The sequence below is a fragment of the Phyllostomus discolor genome, chromosome 6 (assembly GCF_004126475.2).
Source record: "Phyllostomus discolor isolate MPI-MPIP mPhyDis1 chromosome 6, mPhyDis1.pri.v3, whole genome shotgun sequence".
Taxonomy (NCBI): Eukaryota; Metazoa; Chordata; class Mammalia; order Chiroptera; family Phyllostomidae; genus Phyllostomus; species Phyllostomus discolor.
Genome location: NC_040908.2, coordinates 154,394,256 through 154,411,289, shown reverse-complemented (window position 1 = coordinate 154,411,289; position 17,034 = coordinate 154,394,256). Strand labels below are relative to the sequence as shown.

At 61.0% G+C, this 17,034-nt stretch overlaps 1 protein-coding gene across 3 annotated transcripts in view; it reads right to left on the bottom strand.

The window, feature by feature from the left end:
• Positions 1 to 146: 146 nt before the first annotated feature.
• The window catches only part of TSPAN18 (tetraspanin 18), a 161,813-nt gene continuing 144,925 nt past the window's right edge, over positions 147 to 17,034 (bottom strand). For all 3 annotated transcript variants that reach the window (XM_036029275.1, XM_028516779.2, XM_036029276.1), the window contains 6 exons: positions 16,442 to 16,636; positions 9,652 to 9,726; positions 8,610 to 8,708; positions 7,892 to 8,074; positions 4,046 to 4,129; positions 147 to 2,264 (listed from right to left, as the gene is read on the bottom strand). In XM_036029275.1, coding sequence (XP_035885168.1) covers positions 2,217 to 2,264; positions 4,046 to 4,129; positions 7,892 to 8,074; positions 8,610 to 8,708; positions 9,652 to 9,726; positions 16,442 to 16,636 — 684 coding nt within the window. In that variant the 3' untranslated portion in view covers positions 147 to 2,216. The remainder of the gene's footprint in view (positions 2,265 to 4,045; positions 4,130 to 7,891; positions 8,075 to 8,609; positions 8,709 to 9,651; positions 9,727 to 16,441; positions 16,637 to 17,034) is intronic.

The window sequence follows — 17,034 nt, the reverse complement described above, 5'->3', positions numbered from 1 at the left end:
TCCTCGAGCTCCTCTGGGGCCCAGGCAGGTGGAGGGGAGAGGCTGGAGGGAGGGGTGCCACACCAGCACTTCTCGCCCCCACGGTCCCCCATCCGCCCAGGCCGCCCCTGGACTGGAGCCACATCACTGCCTGGTTTGAGCTCTTGTTTTGGTCAACCTCAGACCAGCCACTTGGCTTTTCCAGGAAACTGGTGGATCTGGAAGGGCAGGCCCCAGGCCCTTCTCAGGTTAGGCTGGGGTACCCGCTGTGGGCCCCCTTGACCCTGGGGAGCTTAGTTTCTAGGGAGCTTGTGGCATCACGGAATCACCAGGGCAGGCTGTTCCAGGGACAATTTGGAAAGACCCAGTTGGTGGGAACGGGGGTGGGGGGAGAGAGGTGGGAGGTCTAACCCAACCTTTACAGCAGGCCCAGAACTCCGGCTGCATCTCAGAAGCGGGCAGGTGGCAGAGGAGGGGGGTGCCGGGCTCCAGGCCACAGCTGTCTCCCCCAGTGGCCGGAAGCCGGCACAGGGCCTGGCCCCAGACCCTGAGGAGAGACAGTGGGGAGGAGGACAGGCACTGCGCTGCCCCGCCCACGCCCGTGGCAGACGGTACTAACCAAGCTTCCAGTGCCTGGCAGACGCCACGAGCCGGAATTACACGGCCTCTCCCTCTCCACCCTACACAAACCTCGGACCCTCTGCACAGCCCCCCACAGCCGCTCCCCACTGATCGGGGTGGAGGCCTCGTGCCGCCCAGGAGCTGACACTGGTCTAGAGTCTGAGGCCTGTGTGACGGGCGAGGGCTGACTTGCGGGCGCCGCGCTTGTGGGTGTCAGGGAGTCTGCAGGGGAGCCTCCTCCTGCCCGAGCCGGCGGGAGCCTCAGAAGCATGCGGCGGACAGTGACGGCACAGGAAGCCGTGTGGCAGCAGGAAGGACGAGATGCCCTGGAGTTCTTTAGCCTGGAGACAACGGGGACCGGGGACACAGCGTGCGCCCCTAACACACGTAGGGAGCAAGGGCTCTGCCTTGGATGGCACTGCGGGAAAACAGAGTCTCTTCCGTGCCTGGAGCTGATGCTCAGGCCAGCAGCCCCAAGGCAGAACGCTGTCCTGGGAGGTAGTGAACTCCCTGTCCCTGGAGGGGTGCATGAGGATGGAGATGTCTTGGCGGAGATCTTACAGAAGATACCCAGGCCTCAGTTCTGGGTGAGGACAGAACCGGGTGATCTCAGGGAGCTCCTTCCAGCCCTAGGTGCCAGGGGGCTGGTGGAGAACACGGGAGGGGAGGGGCTTACAAGGAGAGATGAGCAGCTCGGAAAAAGGGCTCTGGTGTGTGTACATGTGTGTGGTTAGAAGTGTGGCGGCTGAGAAGTGTGGGGGAGGGGGAGGGAGGGCGGGGTGGTGGTGGACAGTCCAGGGTTTTCTTAGCTGTAGAGCTGGGACGAGACCGGCCCCAGCCCGTCTGCCCTGGGGAGACCCTGGAGCCAGGGAATGGTGTGAGCAGCAGGCCTGCCGGGTCGGTGACAGCCCCAGGGGGGGAGGGGCAGGCCGCCTGGAGACCACCGGGTGCTGGTTCGGAACATCATGCATGTGCGGTGTGAGTGTGGCTGAGACTCTGGGCCGTCCCGGTTATTTGGTCCGACGGCAGGGGAAGCAAAGACCCCGGCGGCTGGGCCATTCTTGGGTCCAGTGTCCGCAGCCCGGCCTGGGCCTGAGCAGGAGCAGGGACAGCTCCATCGGCCAGAGGACTGGGGGTTGCCAGTGGGTTCTGAGTTCTCCAGGATGTGGTGACGGAGGCTCCTTGGGGCCTCTGGGTGATGAGAACCTTTCTCTGAGATCTGCTTTTACCTCCTTGTTGCCTAAACCCTCACTTTCTTGGCACCAGGCTCAGAAGCTGCGGGGAGACATCCCAGGCCCAGGGCTGCCGGAGTCCCGCTGGGCCTCGGAGACCTGGCACTGGTGTTGCTTTGGTCTCTGGGGCAGACTGCATCCTGGGTGCAGCGAGCCCACGGCCCCCACGGCCCCCACCCCCGAATTCAGGCGAGGTACATCAGTTCATATTTTTGTCATTTTGTTTTGTTAAAAAAATAGCTATTTCTCCCTGCCCCTTCTCCTGGCCGCTCACTGTGGCCTCACCTCCTCCCCGGGGACCTACCGGGGAGGGGTGTGGGGGAGGGGAGGGCATCGGGTGCAGTGGGTGGGCAGGGTGAGTCTTCAGGCTCCAGGCCACGCCCTCTAATGGATGCCTCGGAAGAGGCACATGGCGAAGATCATGGCGAAGAGCTGCACAGAAAGGAGGAGTCGGCTGGTTAGGCTGGGCCCGCAGCCCCCTTAGGGCTGCCCGCCCTGCAGCAGGAAGGGGCTGGCCCATCACTCGCAGCACACTCCTGCTGTAGGGATTCCTGATTCTCCCTCCCCAGCCACGGGTCTCCTTCATGCCTTGCAGCCAGGGAGTGAAGGGGGCTTTGGAAACCCAGGGACAAGAGGTTAAATCCCGCTTCCTTACTTGCCAGTGGCAACCTTGTAGCCAACGCTTCCCTTCTCTGGGCCAGAGTATGTCTCCAGAGCTCACTGTGGGCCAAGCACAGTTCCAAGGGCTTGCTCAGAAACCTCACAGACCAGGGGTTGAGGCACGGAGAGGTCGTGTAACGTGCCTCAGGTCACACAGCTGCAAGTGGGGGAGCTAGGGTTGGAGTGCGTACCCCAGAGCCCACGCTCCTAACCCACACTCTCCCCCTTTGGGAAAGTCGTGAGACTGAGGTGTAAGGCAATCACCTAGCCATGTGCCTGTTCTGTAGCAGATGCTCAGTGACAGTCACCAGGACTGTTACTGATGGGCAGGGAAGACACAGCCCTTCCCAGAACAGGAACAAAGACTCTGAGGGCTGGGGGTGGGGCAGAGAGGACTCGGCCACGCCCCTCTGCCCAGACTGGCTGACATCCCCATGGCCAGAGCTCTTCTTGCAGGCAGCCCAAGGAGCAGTCCCCGGACCAGAGGCTCATGGACCAATCTCTAGGAGGGACAGTGGCTGGGGACCATGGTAGAGGTGCCCGTCAGGGCCCAGGGAGCTGGCTCTAAAAGCTCGCATTCTCCCTGCACTGGACAGGTGCCTGCAGCCTCCCTGAGCCCGGTGCAGGTCTATCCGTTTCTTGTTCACTGTCCCCTCCCCGAGAGGACGAGGCCACCTTGAACAGTGCCAGCACCTAGTAGGGGCTCCATCTGTGCTTGTGGAGTAGCTGAAGGAGTGGATGAATAAATGACCCTCCCTCCTGCCCCATCCCCAACAGTCTCCACAGGTGGCCCTGAGTGGGGCTGCAGGGCTGGGTAAGAAGCTGAGCAAGGCCACACCGGTGACGGCGATGGTGCCAGGTGGGGGGCAGCCCTGCAAGGTGGGAGGGGAGGCTGCCCAGGGTCATTACCCCGAGGGCCAGAGGTGACTGGGTGTGGGCAGTGCTGCCTGGCTGACCCCCCTGGGCAACAGGGTTGAGATGGGGTGAGAGAGAGAAAAGGAGGGGCAGCTCCACCCTGTGGCTGAAGCGCCCCCTGTTGGTGTCTGCAAGGGCCTGCAGCTGCCTGCCTTGTGAGCCACAGGGACCTCCAGTTAAAAGGGGCTCAGAAAGCCCACTCGAGGCTGCCCAGGCCCTCGAACACACCCTGAGGGAAAAGGCACAGGCGGCCACTCTCCCTCGAGGCAGCCGTTCTGGCCCTTCATGCAAGAGCGCGCCGTAGACCTCGGGGGGTGTGGGGTACAGGGGAAATGGGGGGTGGGGTGGGACAGGAGTGGAGGTGGCGGTGGGAGGAAGACAGGGGAGTGGCTGTCAGGGCCCACCTGTCCCCACCGGTGTGAGACTTGCTCACACAAGTCCAGGGCCCAGTGACCTGAGCAGACAGACCCGGCCGGGCTTGCCGTCCCAGAGTGTCCACAGTGGGGGACCCACGGGTCCTGAGTTAAGGATGTGGACACACCGAGGCGGGCCAGGGGTCGCAGGCCGTGGGGGAGGCCGCCCCAGACCCCGTGTGTGCCCCGATTCTGGGGAGCCCCAGAAGTGGGGCCTTAACTCACCTCGATGGCCAGCACCCCTATGGCGAGGGCTCCGGCAAGGTAGACGTAGGTTTCGAAGGCGTTGAGGATCACCGTGTAACAGCCCTGGGGGGAAGGATGAGGTGAACCACAGACCAAGGGGAAGTCTGGGGTCAGGGGGCTGGGGTGTGAGGCCAGGGAGCGGGCACGAGGCCCCGAGCGCAGGCAGCATGACTGGCACGGAGCAGGGCCCGGCCCTGGAGGACTGGCCACACCCCCCCCCAACCCCTCCTTGCTGCTGGGCAGTGTCTGAGCACAGTCTCCTGTGGGGGTTTGGCCCCTGTGTTTCTGGGTCTCTCTCTCCACCCCCCACCCCCCACAAGGGACAGGAGCTGCAAATTCTTCCTGAGCGAGAAGCTGACTTTGATGCGCCTCCCCCAGGGCACCTTGTCCAGTAGAGAGAAGACATGCCTGTGCCCCCCTCTGCTGAGGGCGGTGTGCCGGGGGCCTCAACTACTGGCCTTCCCTCTATCTGGATCTGGCACCCAAGACCCTTTGTGTCCCCACACTGGACCAAGCTGACTGGGCTGGCCAGTGGAGGCCTGAGATACAGAGAACCCTCAGGGGAGCAGGGAGGGCAGGGGGGATGGGCGGGACGATGCCACCAATGCCGTGGGGTGCCCAGCCTGTCAGGAGCTTTGCCAGAGCCTGATGTGAAGCTCCCTGCTGTCCACTCAGGCCCACCTCTGATCCCTGGCCACTGAGCAGCCAGAATGCCATCATGGCCAGGTCCCCCCGCCCCCCAGGCAGAACTGGGTATGGGTTTCCACCGCTCCTCCAGCACCCTCACCGTGAGCCTGTGGCCCTGCATGGTGGGGGCCTGCCAATGCCCTCACTTTGAGCTCGCCTTGCCCTCCTCACCGTGCTCCACCCCTACTGGCCTTCTCTGGGTTCCTGGGACACACCAGGCTCCCTCCCACCCCAGGGCCTTTGCACACGCTGCTCTTCCTCTGGCCACATTGCTCCCCACCTTCCTAGGAGGATGAGGGTGCAGCCTTTTGTTTCACGAAGAGTCACAGCAGCACCCACACTCACAACCCCGCTGTGAAGCAGATGGGGAGCCGTGGGGGTAAAGCAGAGAAACAACTCAAGCCCACCTGCACGAATGGAGAACACGGACAGTGTCCTATTGGGGGTCACCCCAGTGGCCCGGAGTCAAGGTCTAACAAGGTCACATCTATCAGGAGAGCCCCCTGATGTGTTTCCAGAAGAAGAATACATCCCGACTCTTGGGTGACCACCTTGACCCAAGGAAGGCTGAGGAATGTGCTGGAGGAGCTGCCACATGGGTTCGAAACATCTCTATGGGAAAGTCCAAGTGTTCGGCATGGATTATCTTTTTTTTGAGATTCCCTTCATTGAAGTTCAGTGGCAAACAGGGCTGGTGGATTAACTCAGCACCCACAGATAAGTGTCCTTTGCCTTGGCTCCTGGTGGCCATGTGACCAAGTCCTAGCTAGCAAAATCTAGGCAGAAGTCCCCTGGAGGTTTCTGGGAAAGAAGCTGGTATCACCCTTTCCCCTGTTCCCACTTTGAACGTGGGTGAGATGTCCGGAGCCATGGCAGCTATTTTACCACCAAGAGGTGGTAACACAAGGAAAGACCACAAAGATCACAGACACTAGGCCTGGACTGACATGACAGAGCCACTGATACAATGTGAGAAGCCACCGTCTTCTAGAATCCTTGCCGTGTGTAAAGCCCAAAGGTATTTGCTTAAGCCCCTTTAGTTGGGATTTCAGTGACTTCCAATCAAACATGTTGTTGGCCCATGATGGGACTATAATAAGACTATGCTGGGATATCAGGCCAAGTCAGAAATGCGTCCTGGGCTTTAGGGAAGTGGGTTTTGGAGAAAAAACAAACAGCTAATCCCTTGGCAGAGGCTTTTAAAAGGGGAGAATGCTCAGAGGGATGTGAGCGTCTCAGAAACGGAGCCCCAGAAGTTAGTCTCGGGAAACCTCCCAAGGAACAGAGGAAGAGTCATCCCGAAGAACTAAATGGCTGTGCAGGGGCCTTTCTGGTGAGCTTCCACCACAACAGCCATGCCCGGGAGACAGAAGGAGGCATCGTTACAGAGTCTGAATCAGAAACGGGAAGCATGTTGGGTTGAAGCCCCGAAGGACCAGGGCCCAGGAAAAGCCTCCCAGAACAACCCACAAGGGGCCTGAGGACACAGGTGTGGCCGTGCACACCGGACATCCCCAAGAGCAGCTCCCTGAACAACTCAGAAATTCGTTCATCATTCACATCGAGTCCTGAGCTGTGGTGGCAGCTCTGGTCTGGGGAGTTGTCAGTGGCCTTGTCTCCTCTCTTGATACTCTGACAACCTAGGGGGCCACCCTCCTCTACAAGGTCAGAGGTGGCTGTCACCAAAGCTGTATTCCAGCCAGGGGGAAAGGGGGAGAGGTGGGCACAGTGCTTTCTCGTAAAGATGTGACTCAGTTGCCCAAATTACATCTGCTTACTTCCCTTTGGCCAAGAGTTGGTCACGTGGCCTAGCTGCAAGGGAGGCGGGAAAGGGCAGCCTTTGCCTGGTGGTCATGGGCCCTTTAAGGCCCCTCTTTCCAAGGAAAAAGGGGTGAGTGGAATATGGGGACAACCAGCAGTCCCTGCCACTGTACAGGGGATGTGTGGTCCAGAGAGTGTGTCCTGGCCAGGGCCACACAGCAGTTCACAGCCCAGGCCAGGCTGACCTCACGGCCTGGATTCGCCTCCATGTCCTGCAGCCTCTCCTCACAGCAGACACCCAGCCCCGAGGCGGGTGGCCTACCCTCCCCAATCCTTCAATGACCTGATCCCTGGGCCTTGGTCTCTTTCTTGCTGTCTCTCCCCCTCTGTGCAGGGGGCAGGTCTGCGTGGGGCAGAGAAACTGAACCTGGCTCTGGGGGCCTTGTGCCCTCAATACAGGCAGGTGCAGGGGATGGCAGGGCTGAGTCTGTGAGACAAAGCTGAGGCTGCAAAGAGGCTTCCCGGCGGCACCAGGCTGCAGCTCCACTGTGCCCTCCCCTGGGGCTCCAGGAGGCCTGCCTCCAGCCCTTGGCCCCTGTCCCTCCTGGGCCGGCGTCTGGTTTTATGTCCTTCAGGGTAATCGTTGCTGTGAGAAATGGTTGCTTTTGGCTCGTTTGCCGCTTACTGCCTGCGTCCTCTAACTACACCAGGAGCCCCGCGGGGACCGGGCCTCTCTCCTGCCCACGGCGGGGTCCCCTGCATCTGGGACTCTCCCATGAGACTCCCATTGAAGGTGTAATCCAGCGCGAGTCATGGGAAACGGGCTCAGCCCACTCCCCCCGGGTCTCCCCACTCGCTGAGGGGTGGGGGGCTGGTCACTGGGGGCCTCATGTCTCACAGGAAGGGAAAGGGATTCTTCTGGAACTGAGGTGAAGCCCTAGGGTTGCAAGAGGAGCAGAAGAAGTCTAGGAGCTTCCCTGACCTTGTACCCTTGGGGCCAGGAGGTGCCTCCACATGGCACATGTGAGCTGCCCCCCCAAAACAGAGGAGGGGCCCCCACTGTGTGGTTCCAGTGCTGGCTCCCAACCTATGTTCTGCCTGGATTGCTGGAAAACTCCTGCTCACCCTTCAACCCCAGCGAGACGCCCACTCCTCGGGCCTGGGCCATCTCCGAGTCATCTGCCACCTTCGCCCTTTCCCCCTTGGGTCGGCTCTCAGGGGCCTGGCTGGAGCTTCATTGGCCTCTACTCAGTCCCACATCAGGGCCAACAGTCCCATGGGGTCCCAGAGGGCCACCAGTCCCTCCGGGACAAGGCTACCACCCCCGCCCCGCTCCAGCCACCCACGTGCCCCTGCCTGGGGCAGCGGGGCCCGTACCTGCTTGTTCAGGAACAGGTCCCTGCCCAGGATACAGTCCTCCCTGCTCAGCAGGACCCCGGCCCGCGTCTGGGGCTCCCTCCGGCAGCAGGCCTCGGGCACCTCGTCACCGTCCAGGGTCAGGAGTCGGAACACGGACGCAAACTTGAAGTCCTCGGGGCCGTTGACCCCGCAGCAACCAAACTAGGAGGAGAGCAAAGGGGAGAGTCCAGTGGGCACGAGCTGGCCCTGAGGGACAGAGGTGGGCACACAGCCTCTCTCGAGGCCACAGGGAGGAAGCACGGTGGGACGGAGCTCAGACCCAGGTGTGGGCTGGCTCCCCCTCCCACCCCGCTCCACCTGTGTGACCCTCAGGGCAAGTCACTCAGCTTCTCTGAGCTTCCAGCACCCTCATCTGTCAAAGGAGGGTGGGTGGTAACGATTCCTGCCTTTCCAGGCACTTGGTGCTCACTCAACAGTCGCCCTGATTACTATCGTTGATGACAGCTGCCTGAGGATTCAAGCTGGGGGTGGCACACAGGTTTCATCAGGAGCGTGGACTGTGACTGAGGGGCAGTGTGTGTGTGACTCCCAGGCGGGTCTGGGCTTGGGGGCCAGTGCCCTGGTCGATCCCGGGCACGTGAGCCGAGGGGGCTCTGGGGACCAGACATCTGCGACCCAGGGCATCATGGCTCTGAAAGCCCACAGCACCCTGGGTGTACAGGGGGCCGTCACTCACTGTGATCATGACCGAGTTCCAGGTGGCGGAGAAGACGTCTGTGTCATTGTTGCCCTGATAATGCTTGGTGAGCTCCTTGGTGAAGAATTCACGGGTGAGCTGGGGGCAGAGGGAGAAGGGGGCTGAGACCCCCACCCGGCAGCCTGGTGCTGCCCCCGCCCCTCCCTGGCCTCTCCACCTGTCAGCTTTGGGGGAAGGGAGGGGAGGCCTCAGGGCCCCGGTTCCAGGCTCCGGGCATTCTCCTAAGCTTGGGGCGGCTCCCTTGACCCCACCCCAGAGGCTGTGGCCTGCCCCCATCCTGTAATCATTGATATGAAAAGTCCACACACACCCACGGGCAACCCTAAGGCCAGGGCATGCTGGGAACCTCCCACGGGCAGCTCTTCTCAGGCAGAGGGCTGACACAGGCAGGGGCTTGGCCTCCTGCCGCCCCCTCCACCCCGAGCTGTGCCTCAGACAGAGCGAGGCGGCTGCCCCGGGCCCCAGAGAAGCCTCAGTATGGGGCAGGTGCACGTCTAGTTTTCACCTGCTCACCAGCCAGGGCCAGCTTGTGTCTTCGGCCCCCTCCCCCCGCCCCTCCTCGTTCCCAGGCCCCCTTTGGCTGGTACCTGGCTCTCCCAGTCTCAGGAGGGAGCTCGGCAGGCCAGGGGGCTAGAGCCCCTGAAATAAGAGGGCTTGTGGGGACAAGTGGCCCATGCTGGGTACGGGCCGGGGCCTCAGCTGCTCGTCACACATTCCAGGGCCCAAGGGACAGCCTCCCTGACTGCCCTCGGACTGTCCAGTGACTAGTGCCATGCCCTCGCCTGGCGGGACGTGGAACAGAAGGTTCCAGAACAGGTGTGTGACGGCACTAGATGTTGGAGGATCGAGACCCTGACGCTAACCTTCTGGAAAAGCCCTTGTGAGGAAGAGAGGCTCGCCGGGTCACGATTTGGGCCGAAAGTGCTGGATGAGACCCGTCGAGGGTGGGACTGGCCGGCACGGTGGCCGCTGACCCCTCGCAGGGGGCAGGGAACCAGTGTGCACGGGGCTCGGTACCTACGTTCTCCCTGAAGAGGAAGGCCAGGATGGCCGCCGAGAGCTCCGCCAAGAAGATGATCAGGATGAACAGGAAGAACTGCAAAGAGAGGGGGCGGGCTCTGAGTCCTGGGGGCGGGTGGCAGGGAGGCACCGCTCACGGGAGCCCCCTTCTGTCTGTTACCCAGTTGGTGCAACCTGCCGATTCTGTAAAACCAAGGGACTCCGCTGCCACAAACCAGGCATCTGTCTTGGGGGCCAACGAGGTTGTAACACAAACATGGAAACGGTAAACAGACAAAACAAGCCTTTGGTGCACACGGCGGCCCTCGGCCGAGGCCTCATCTGGACAACCCGGCCTGGCAGGCCTGGAGGGGGTGGCTGGTGGGAGCTGCGGGAGTCCTGGCTCTGCCCCCGTCCCTGCTGCAGCCTCTGCTCCCCGAGGGAGGTGGGAGGGTGATATTGATCCTCAGCCACAGTAATGGAGCAAGATCGGAGGGAAGGTGGCGTGCCCATCAACATGTGGAAACCCAGGGACCGGGAGTTTGACATCGAACACAGCCCCTCTGCCCCCACAACTGCATTTCCGGATGCTCCCCGAGTCCCCCACGATGACCCTGGTCTCCGGGCCTCCTCTGCCGGGAAGGCCACTCTCTTCCTCTCCCACCCGCAGGTTTAGTCCCAGATGCTCTTCCGTGGAGAAGCCTTTCCCAGCTCCCCGCCCCCACGCCCCATCACGGTGCCCCACAGAGATGTCCTCATCTCGGCAGCCGGGTCCCCGCAGGGTCCCTAACGTAAGCACGAGGCCGTAATTCAGCCAGCCTCTCCCCACCCACGCACGGCACCGACATCGATCGGCTGGCGGCTATCAGACGAGGGAATGGAGCCGGCGGTGACCGACTCGCTGTCACGGCCTCCCTGTCCGCTGCACCTCAGGCCCGCTTTGTCACGGGCATTGATTGGCATGAGAGCCGGTGGCAGAGGACAGAGGACATGGCTATGCCTTCGTTACTTAGCACGGCTGGTGCCTTTGGCACGGACAGTCTGAGACAGCCTCAGAGCTGTCGCCCCACCCGAGACCGCCAGCAGAGGACCGAACCCCCAGTGCACGCAGATGGGTTCTCACACACCCGCCCTCCCAGCCGCCTTGGCCAGCTGCCCGAGACCTGCTCCCTTGGGTCACGGTCCCCAGAGACACCAGGCCACACTGGATGTGCCCAGCCCAGAAGGGAGCAAAGGGCCCTGGGCTCAGTGCCAGGACACCCCTGCCCCCTTGCCTTGCTTTGTGTGACTTGGGACAATCGCTAAAACCCTGTCTCGTCTCGGTTTCCTTGTCAGTAAAATGGGGATGTAACAGCCGCTTCTGGGGCCCCGTGGGGAATAATGAAGTAATTAATGGGTGTGACAGTGTCCTGCGTGTCACAAGGGAAGCTGAGCTACACTGGTTGCCGAAGCTCTAACAAGACTAGATGGAGCTCAGAAGCCGGCTCAGGTGCCCCCAGCGCCCGCTCCAGTGACACTCGGCTGATGACACCCTCAGTGTCTCTCTTGCACCCTGTTCCTCCTGGTCAGAAGAAAGCTGCTGTCACTTTTTCCTCACCTCAGAAAGCCCCCTGTCATGTTCCCTCCCCGACTTTTCAGCATGAACAGCACTGCCCCCGCAGAGGTCCGTCCTGAGGTCCCCCCAAATTGCTCAGGCTACAGACCACCTTTGGGGAGACCATCGGAATGGGTTTCAACATGACCCACCGTGGACGTGGACGTGAACACATCTCCTAGACCTGCCAAAGGGTTTGGTTTTGTTTCTTTTAAACGTCCAAACTCAAGAACCACCCCTGGCTTAAACAGGTCAGCCAGCACGAGGTGTGGATCTGTCACTCCCGGTCCCAGACTGTCGTCTTTGGCCACAGGGGTCCCGCCAGGTTTAAGCTGCTGCAGCACGGGCTCTGGCCTCCAAGAGGCCTCTTCAGCCCTGGAGCCCGGCCCTGGTCCCCAGCCCAGGGGAGGAAAGGACTGCTCCGAAGGCGGGCCTTCCATCTTCCCCCAGCCCCGTGCAGAGTGCCCTGCGGCCTGGTCTCTCTCTGAGGAGCGTGCTTCAGCTCTGCTGAACTTTCACGAGGGGTCTGCTTCCGGCAGGTCAGCCTTGCTGGGCTCAGCTGTGCAGGGTGACCTTGGGCTGAGCCCGGGGCTGGGCAGAGCTCCCCAGCCAGAGGGGACTGTGACAGAGTGCCTCCTGGGCCTCTGGCCGTACGCCTGCAGTCCATTCCCCGACCCTGCGGCCCCTCCCCCATGCATGGGCTGGCCCTGGGGCTGAGCGAGTGTTCTCGGCTGCTGTGGCCTCTCTGTCCCGACAGTGATGGAGGCCCCTGGCAGGGCTCCTGGCACTTCCATTTGGCCAGTGATGGATGGTCATTGGGTTGTTTCTGTGGGAGCCCGCCCCACCCTGCCCTGTGCCCTCTTGGTGGAGTTGCTGGCCGTCCTCGGGCTGGCAGAGAGCGGCCTCAGAAATGGTCTCCATCCTCGGTGACGTGATTCAGCTGGCTCTCACTATCGATCGACGTGGCTTAGACGGTTATAAACTATGGATGAGACCGAGCTCCAGCCCTGTGCACTCTGCGCGCTCATCGCCAGGCGGGCGTGCGTGCCACGCAGGATGACTCAGCACAGCCGCAGGGAGCCGATGTAGGCGGAACCCCGGGCGGGCACAGGGTGGTGCTAGGCGGGAGCCCCTGGGGGGTGGCTCCGAACCAGGAGGAAGCGCGGCTTTCCTGAAGCCAAGTGCTGCCGTCCGCTGGGTGCTTACCACCCAGCAGCACCGTGGCTCTCACATGGGCTGCTTCATCGAACCGTCTTGGCCGCCCGGAGATGCTGTGGCGGCTATCATCAACCACCCCCCGCCCCCTGTTTTACTGATGCAAAAATTGGGACCCTGAGAGAGGTAGCAGGACACAGCAGGTAGGCGGTGCACCTGGGAGAAACATGGGAACTCAGATCCCACAACACAGCCTTTTAACACCAAGTTGTCCTGATACCCGTGAGAGCCTCTGGTCTGACGCCTTTCCAGTGGCCTGGAGGGTCTCTCCTGGATCAACCCCCGTCCCTCTAGCTTCCCTTTTATCAAGTGTTCGCATGTGTCAGGAACAGGGCAAAGCAAGGTATGGGAAGGAGGTGTCATTACCTTCTTTTATGTAGAAGGAATCTGAGACTCAGAGAGGTTGAGGAACCAGCCCCAGGTCACACAGCCAGGAAGTGGCAGCGCACGGATCGGAGCCAGGCTTCCCTACTCCAGAGACCACGCTGCTACCCACATCTCCGACACAGCCTTCTCTCCGTCCCTTCATCCTAGGGCCAGTCATAGAGCCCCTATGGTGTGCCTGGCACTGGCGCACACACACACACACACACTCACACACACACACACACACACGGGGCAGATCTAGTCCCCCTCCGTGCGAAGTGTACACTGAGCCTGGTGCCGGGATTCAAGAAGTGAAACTCATGAGATGAAATTAAACAATGAACCTGGTAACTGGTCGGCAGGGAAAGTGGGGCTCCCCAGACAAAGGGGGTCTGCAAACCGCCTCACCATTGCTCCCACCTGGAGCAGGGTTTCCCCGAGGACGGGGACCAGGTGGGGGACTCGAGTGTGCGTGAGTGTGAGTCACCGAAGGCAGTGCCAGGCTGTGCGGTTCCCACATCACAGCAACACAGCCTCTGCCCGCTCGCCTTCTCCAGCCTGGAATGACTTCCTCCTGCTTCACAGGGTGACCCCTGGTCATTCAGACGGGCTGTCCCGGCCCAGCACAGGGCTCGTCCGGAGACTCCCTGGGACTTCGCCTAGTCTGGGCCTTTCCCAGGGTTTGTGTGCCCTGGGTTCACCTAACCTCAGCCCATCTGCCCGTGGGCACATTTGCCAGTAATTCCTGAGCATCAGACTCACAACGCTTTGCACAGGGTGGGAGAAGGAACGAAGGGGCGGCAACTGCTATTTTGCCTACCGGGGAGCATGTGCAGACTCTTCGAACCCATCTGCCTGCAGGCACATCTGCTTCCAGCCCTCATTGCTAATAAATATTTACCAAATTTACATATTCCATGTGCCATCCAGCTCGCTGATGTCTTTTAAATATACTCCTCTCTGTTTGCGGTTCTCATTTCCAATTTTGCGTGCCTTTTTATGTTTTCTAAAAACTTGAGTCAAATAACTGAGCCAAAAGAATCCCCTGAACCACTCAGAGGTGAGCAACCAGAAATGAGGGTTGCCACAAAGTGTTGGCCATAGGCTGGAATTGTCTCACTCTATGTGAAAATGCTGTAACATTGATTGACAGGAGTGTTTGAAAAATGTGTCTTCATAAAAGTGGATTCTTAGGTGATGTGGTCATTCGGCTCACTGTCCCTGGACTAAGTGCTGCTGGGACCCTGTGGGTGTCAGCCTCAGAGCAGTAGGAGGGTGGCTCAGTTAACCTCCACCCCAGGGCCCCCTTCTCCTGCAGGCCTTCGAGCCGGGCTTCCTGAGGAGGCTGGGGTGCTCCCTCTTGGCCCCTCTAGGACAAGTCTTCCCTCCCTCCCTCCCGGCAGGCCGGGGAAGGGGTCTCAGGCTTCCCTGAGGACCCCAGCATCTATTGGGGGGGAGACATGGCGCCCCTCTGCCACTGGAACCCCCACACGGCCAGGTCCAGGTTAGAAGAGGAAGTGGTTCTTATTTTTTAGGTCACGAGTCTTTTTGAAAACCTTCTGGAAGCTGTGGTGTCTCTCCCCAGAAACATGCATGTGCACACAATATACACACATACCTGCACAGCCCACACATGTAGCCACACACACGCAGGCCCTGACATAGTATCTCACACATGATTTCATGTGAATTTTGGACCACTTGAGCCCATGCCAAGGCAGGAGCCCCTGGCCCAGCCCTGGTCTGAGGGAGGGCAGGGTCACAGTGCAGGTTGCCTGCCTTTGACCTGCACTATGACCTCAAGCTTGTCTGTGCTGGGTATGAGAAAGGGAAGGGGAGGGGCGGGGGAGGAGGGAAGAGAGGGAGTGAGGAGGGGAAGGAAGGAAATACGAAGGAAGTGAAGAGAAAGAGGCAGGAAGATAGCACAGAGAGGCAAGGAGCCTTCAGCAGGAACAGACACCCAGAGGCCGGGAGAAGGGCGGAGACAGGGAGGCAGAGAGACAGGGGCAGAGAAGGAGCCAGCAAAGGAAGGGAGCAATGGAGAGCTGAGCCTGCACAGAGAAAAAAGGGGGGGGGGGGGAGGCAGCAAAGGGTGGGAAGAGGCTACTTGAAGGACTTGACTCTCTGGGGACTCGGAGCGTGCCTCCTCCTGGGCCTCGGTGTCCTCCTAAGCACCGAGGAGAGTGATGTCCCCGTCCAGCTGGCAGGCTCGGAGGGAGCCACTTAGCTCGCAGCCTCCGCAGCCCAGACTCCAGCCTGGCTTCCTGTCTTGGCTTCAGAGATGAGCCCATTAACAATGGATGAGCCCTGGGGGCTGAGGTGTGGGGAGCTCCGGGTGGGGGGCTAAGGGTGGGGAGAGAGGTTCAGTGTGTCCTGAGAACCCATACCCCTCCGCTTTTCAAGTCCCCTGGGGCTCCCCAAGCCCAGACTTCTTCCCCTGCACCATCTGACACGGCAGAGAGCTTTCCACCAGGGGGCGCCCACACGTTTCTTTGTTTCCCAGTGAAAAGTTTGCAGCCTACATGCTGCGGAGGGCCCACAAGACCCAAGGCTGGGCGTTGCAGGTTTCTTGGCTGACTTCGTTTCTCTCTGTGGTGTGGGGCACCTCACTGTGACACGAACCGGGGCCATCCTGTGTGCTCTAATCTCGGGAGGAGGCACTGTGCCGCCCTCTGCCTAAGCAGACTGAAGCCTTGCAGGCAAGTCCTGCCGGTGACCAGCCAGCCCTTCCTGTTGCTTAACTCCCTGCCCACCCGTCCACATGCACAGTTCTCCCCGCAGGGCTGTTTTTAACTTAATCCACAGCAGGTCTGGGCTCAGCGCACAAGTTCTCCTGGCCCTGGGGGCCCACAGGACGCCGCAGGGGAAGAAGACCCATCCACTCAGGCCAGGAGGGTCAGCAGAGGCCCAAATGACCACCACTCACGGGAAATACAACAGACCAGAGAAACGGGACATCTACCCCTTGTCCCGCTTGCTCCCACCTCCCACTGAGCTGGTTCCCTGCTTAACGATCAAAGACACGGAGGCTCAGAGAAGTTAAGACACTAGATGGGAGTCATATCCTTAGGGGACAGAATGGGGCTCACGCTCACACCAGGCCCTGCCTGTCCCCTGCCCAGGAGGGGACAGCCACTCCCGGCCCCTGATGCATCTTCAGCACCCAGTGAACTATGGGGCCCGCAGTAGCTGTTCAAGGACCACTCGTTTAATGGATAAAGGGCCTTCAGAGTCGTGTCAGTTCTGTTTTAGAACTGGGAACGCAAAAGGTGAATGATTTATCCGATAGCTATCTTAGCTCTTTCACCAGGAATTATAGATCTGAGTTCTTAAAAGCAAGCAAGTAGAACGGCATCAGGGTCACCGTTCTCGGCTGACTGTGCCCTGGAGAAGCCCGGCGGTTCAGACCCAGAGGCCAGGCCATTCCCCACCTGGCGGCAGCTTGCCCAGGCGGCAGGCGTGGGCCCAGCCCAGAGAGAATGCTCCGGAGGCTGGGACTGCGAGTACACATGGGAAAGGTAGGCGGCCCCCCCGCCTGGGCTCAGACCTCGGTGTGACGCCCCCGCAGTGTGGGCCCTGGGCCCCTCCATCCCACCTCGGGGCACCCACGGGTGGGGTGGGGGAAGGCAGTACTCACAAACAGCAGCAGACACTTGTTCTCCCGGATGGCCCCGCAGCAGCCCAGGAAGCCGAGCAGAAAGAGCAGGCCCCCCATGGCCAGGAGGATGTAGGCGCCCGTGATGAGCAAGGGGTTGGCAGCCACGATCTCTCGGAAGCCCGTGGGGTCCACCATGACCCAGATGCCGAGGCCCAGCAGACAGGCCCCCCCGAGCTGCTCGCCGGCCCAGGCAGCAGGGAGGAGGAGAAACAGGCAGACACGGAGGGGAGACGTTAGACCCTCCACACACGCACACCCCTGCACGAGGCCCGGGCAGAGGCGGGGAGCCTGGCGAGCCGGGCGGGGACTCCGTGTGCTGCAGGAGCCCGTGTCCCCGCACCACCGGTCATTGCTGCGAGTCCTCCTACGCACTGACCTTAAGAGTAGCTCGCAGCATCCTCCGAACCCAGCCTCTGACCCAGGCCCCCCTCAGCCCACGGGGAACTGTATCACGTGGAGTGTATTGGCCACATTTAGATTCTCCTTACATGTCAGAGCTGCAGGACCATGAGGTCGCCTAGTCCAACCCTCGGATGCCTCCCTGAGCCCCAGAGGGGGTCAACGACCTGCTG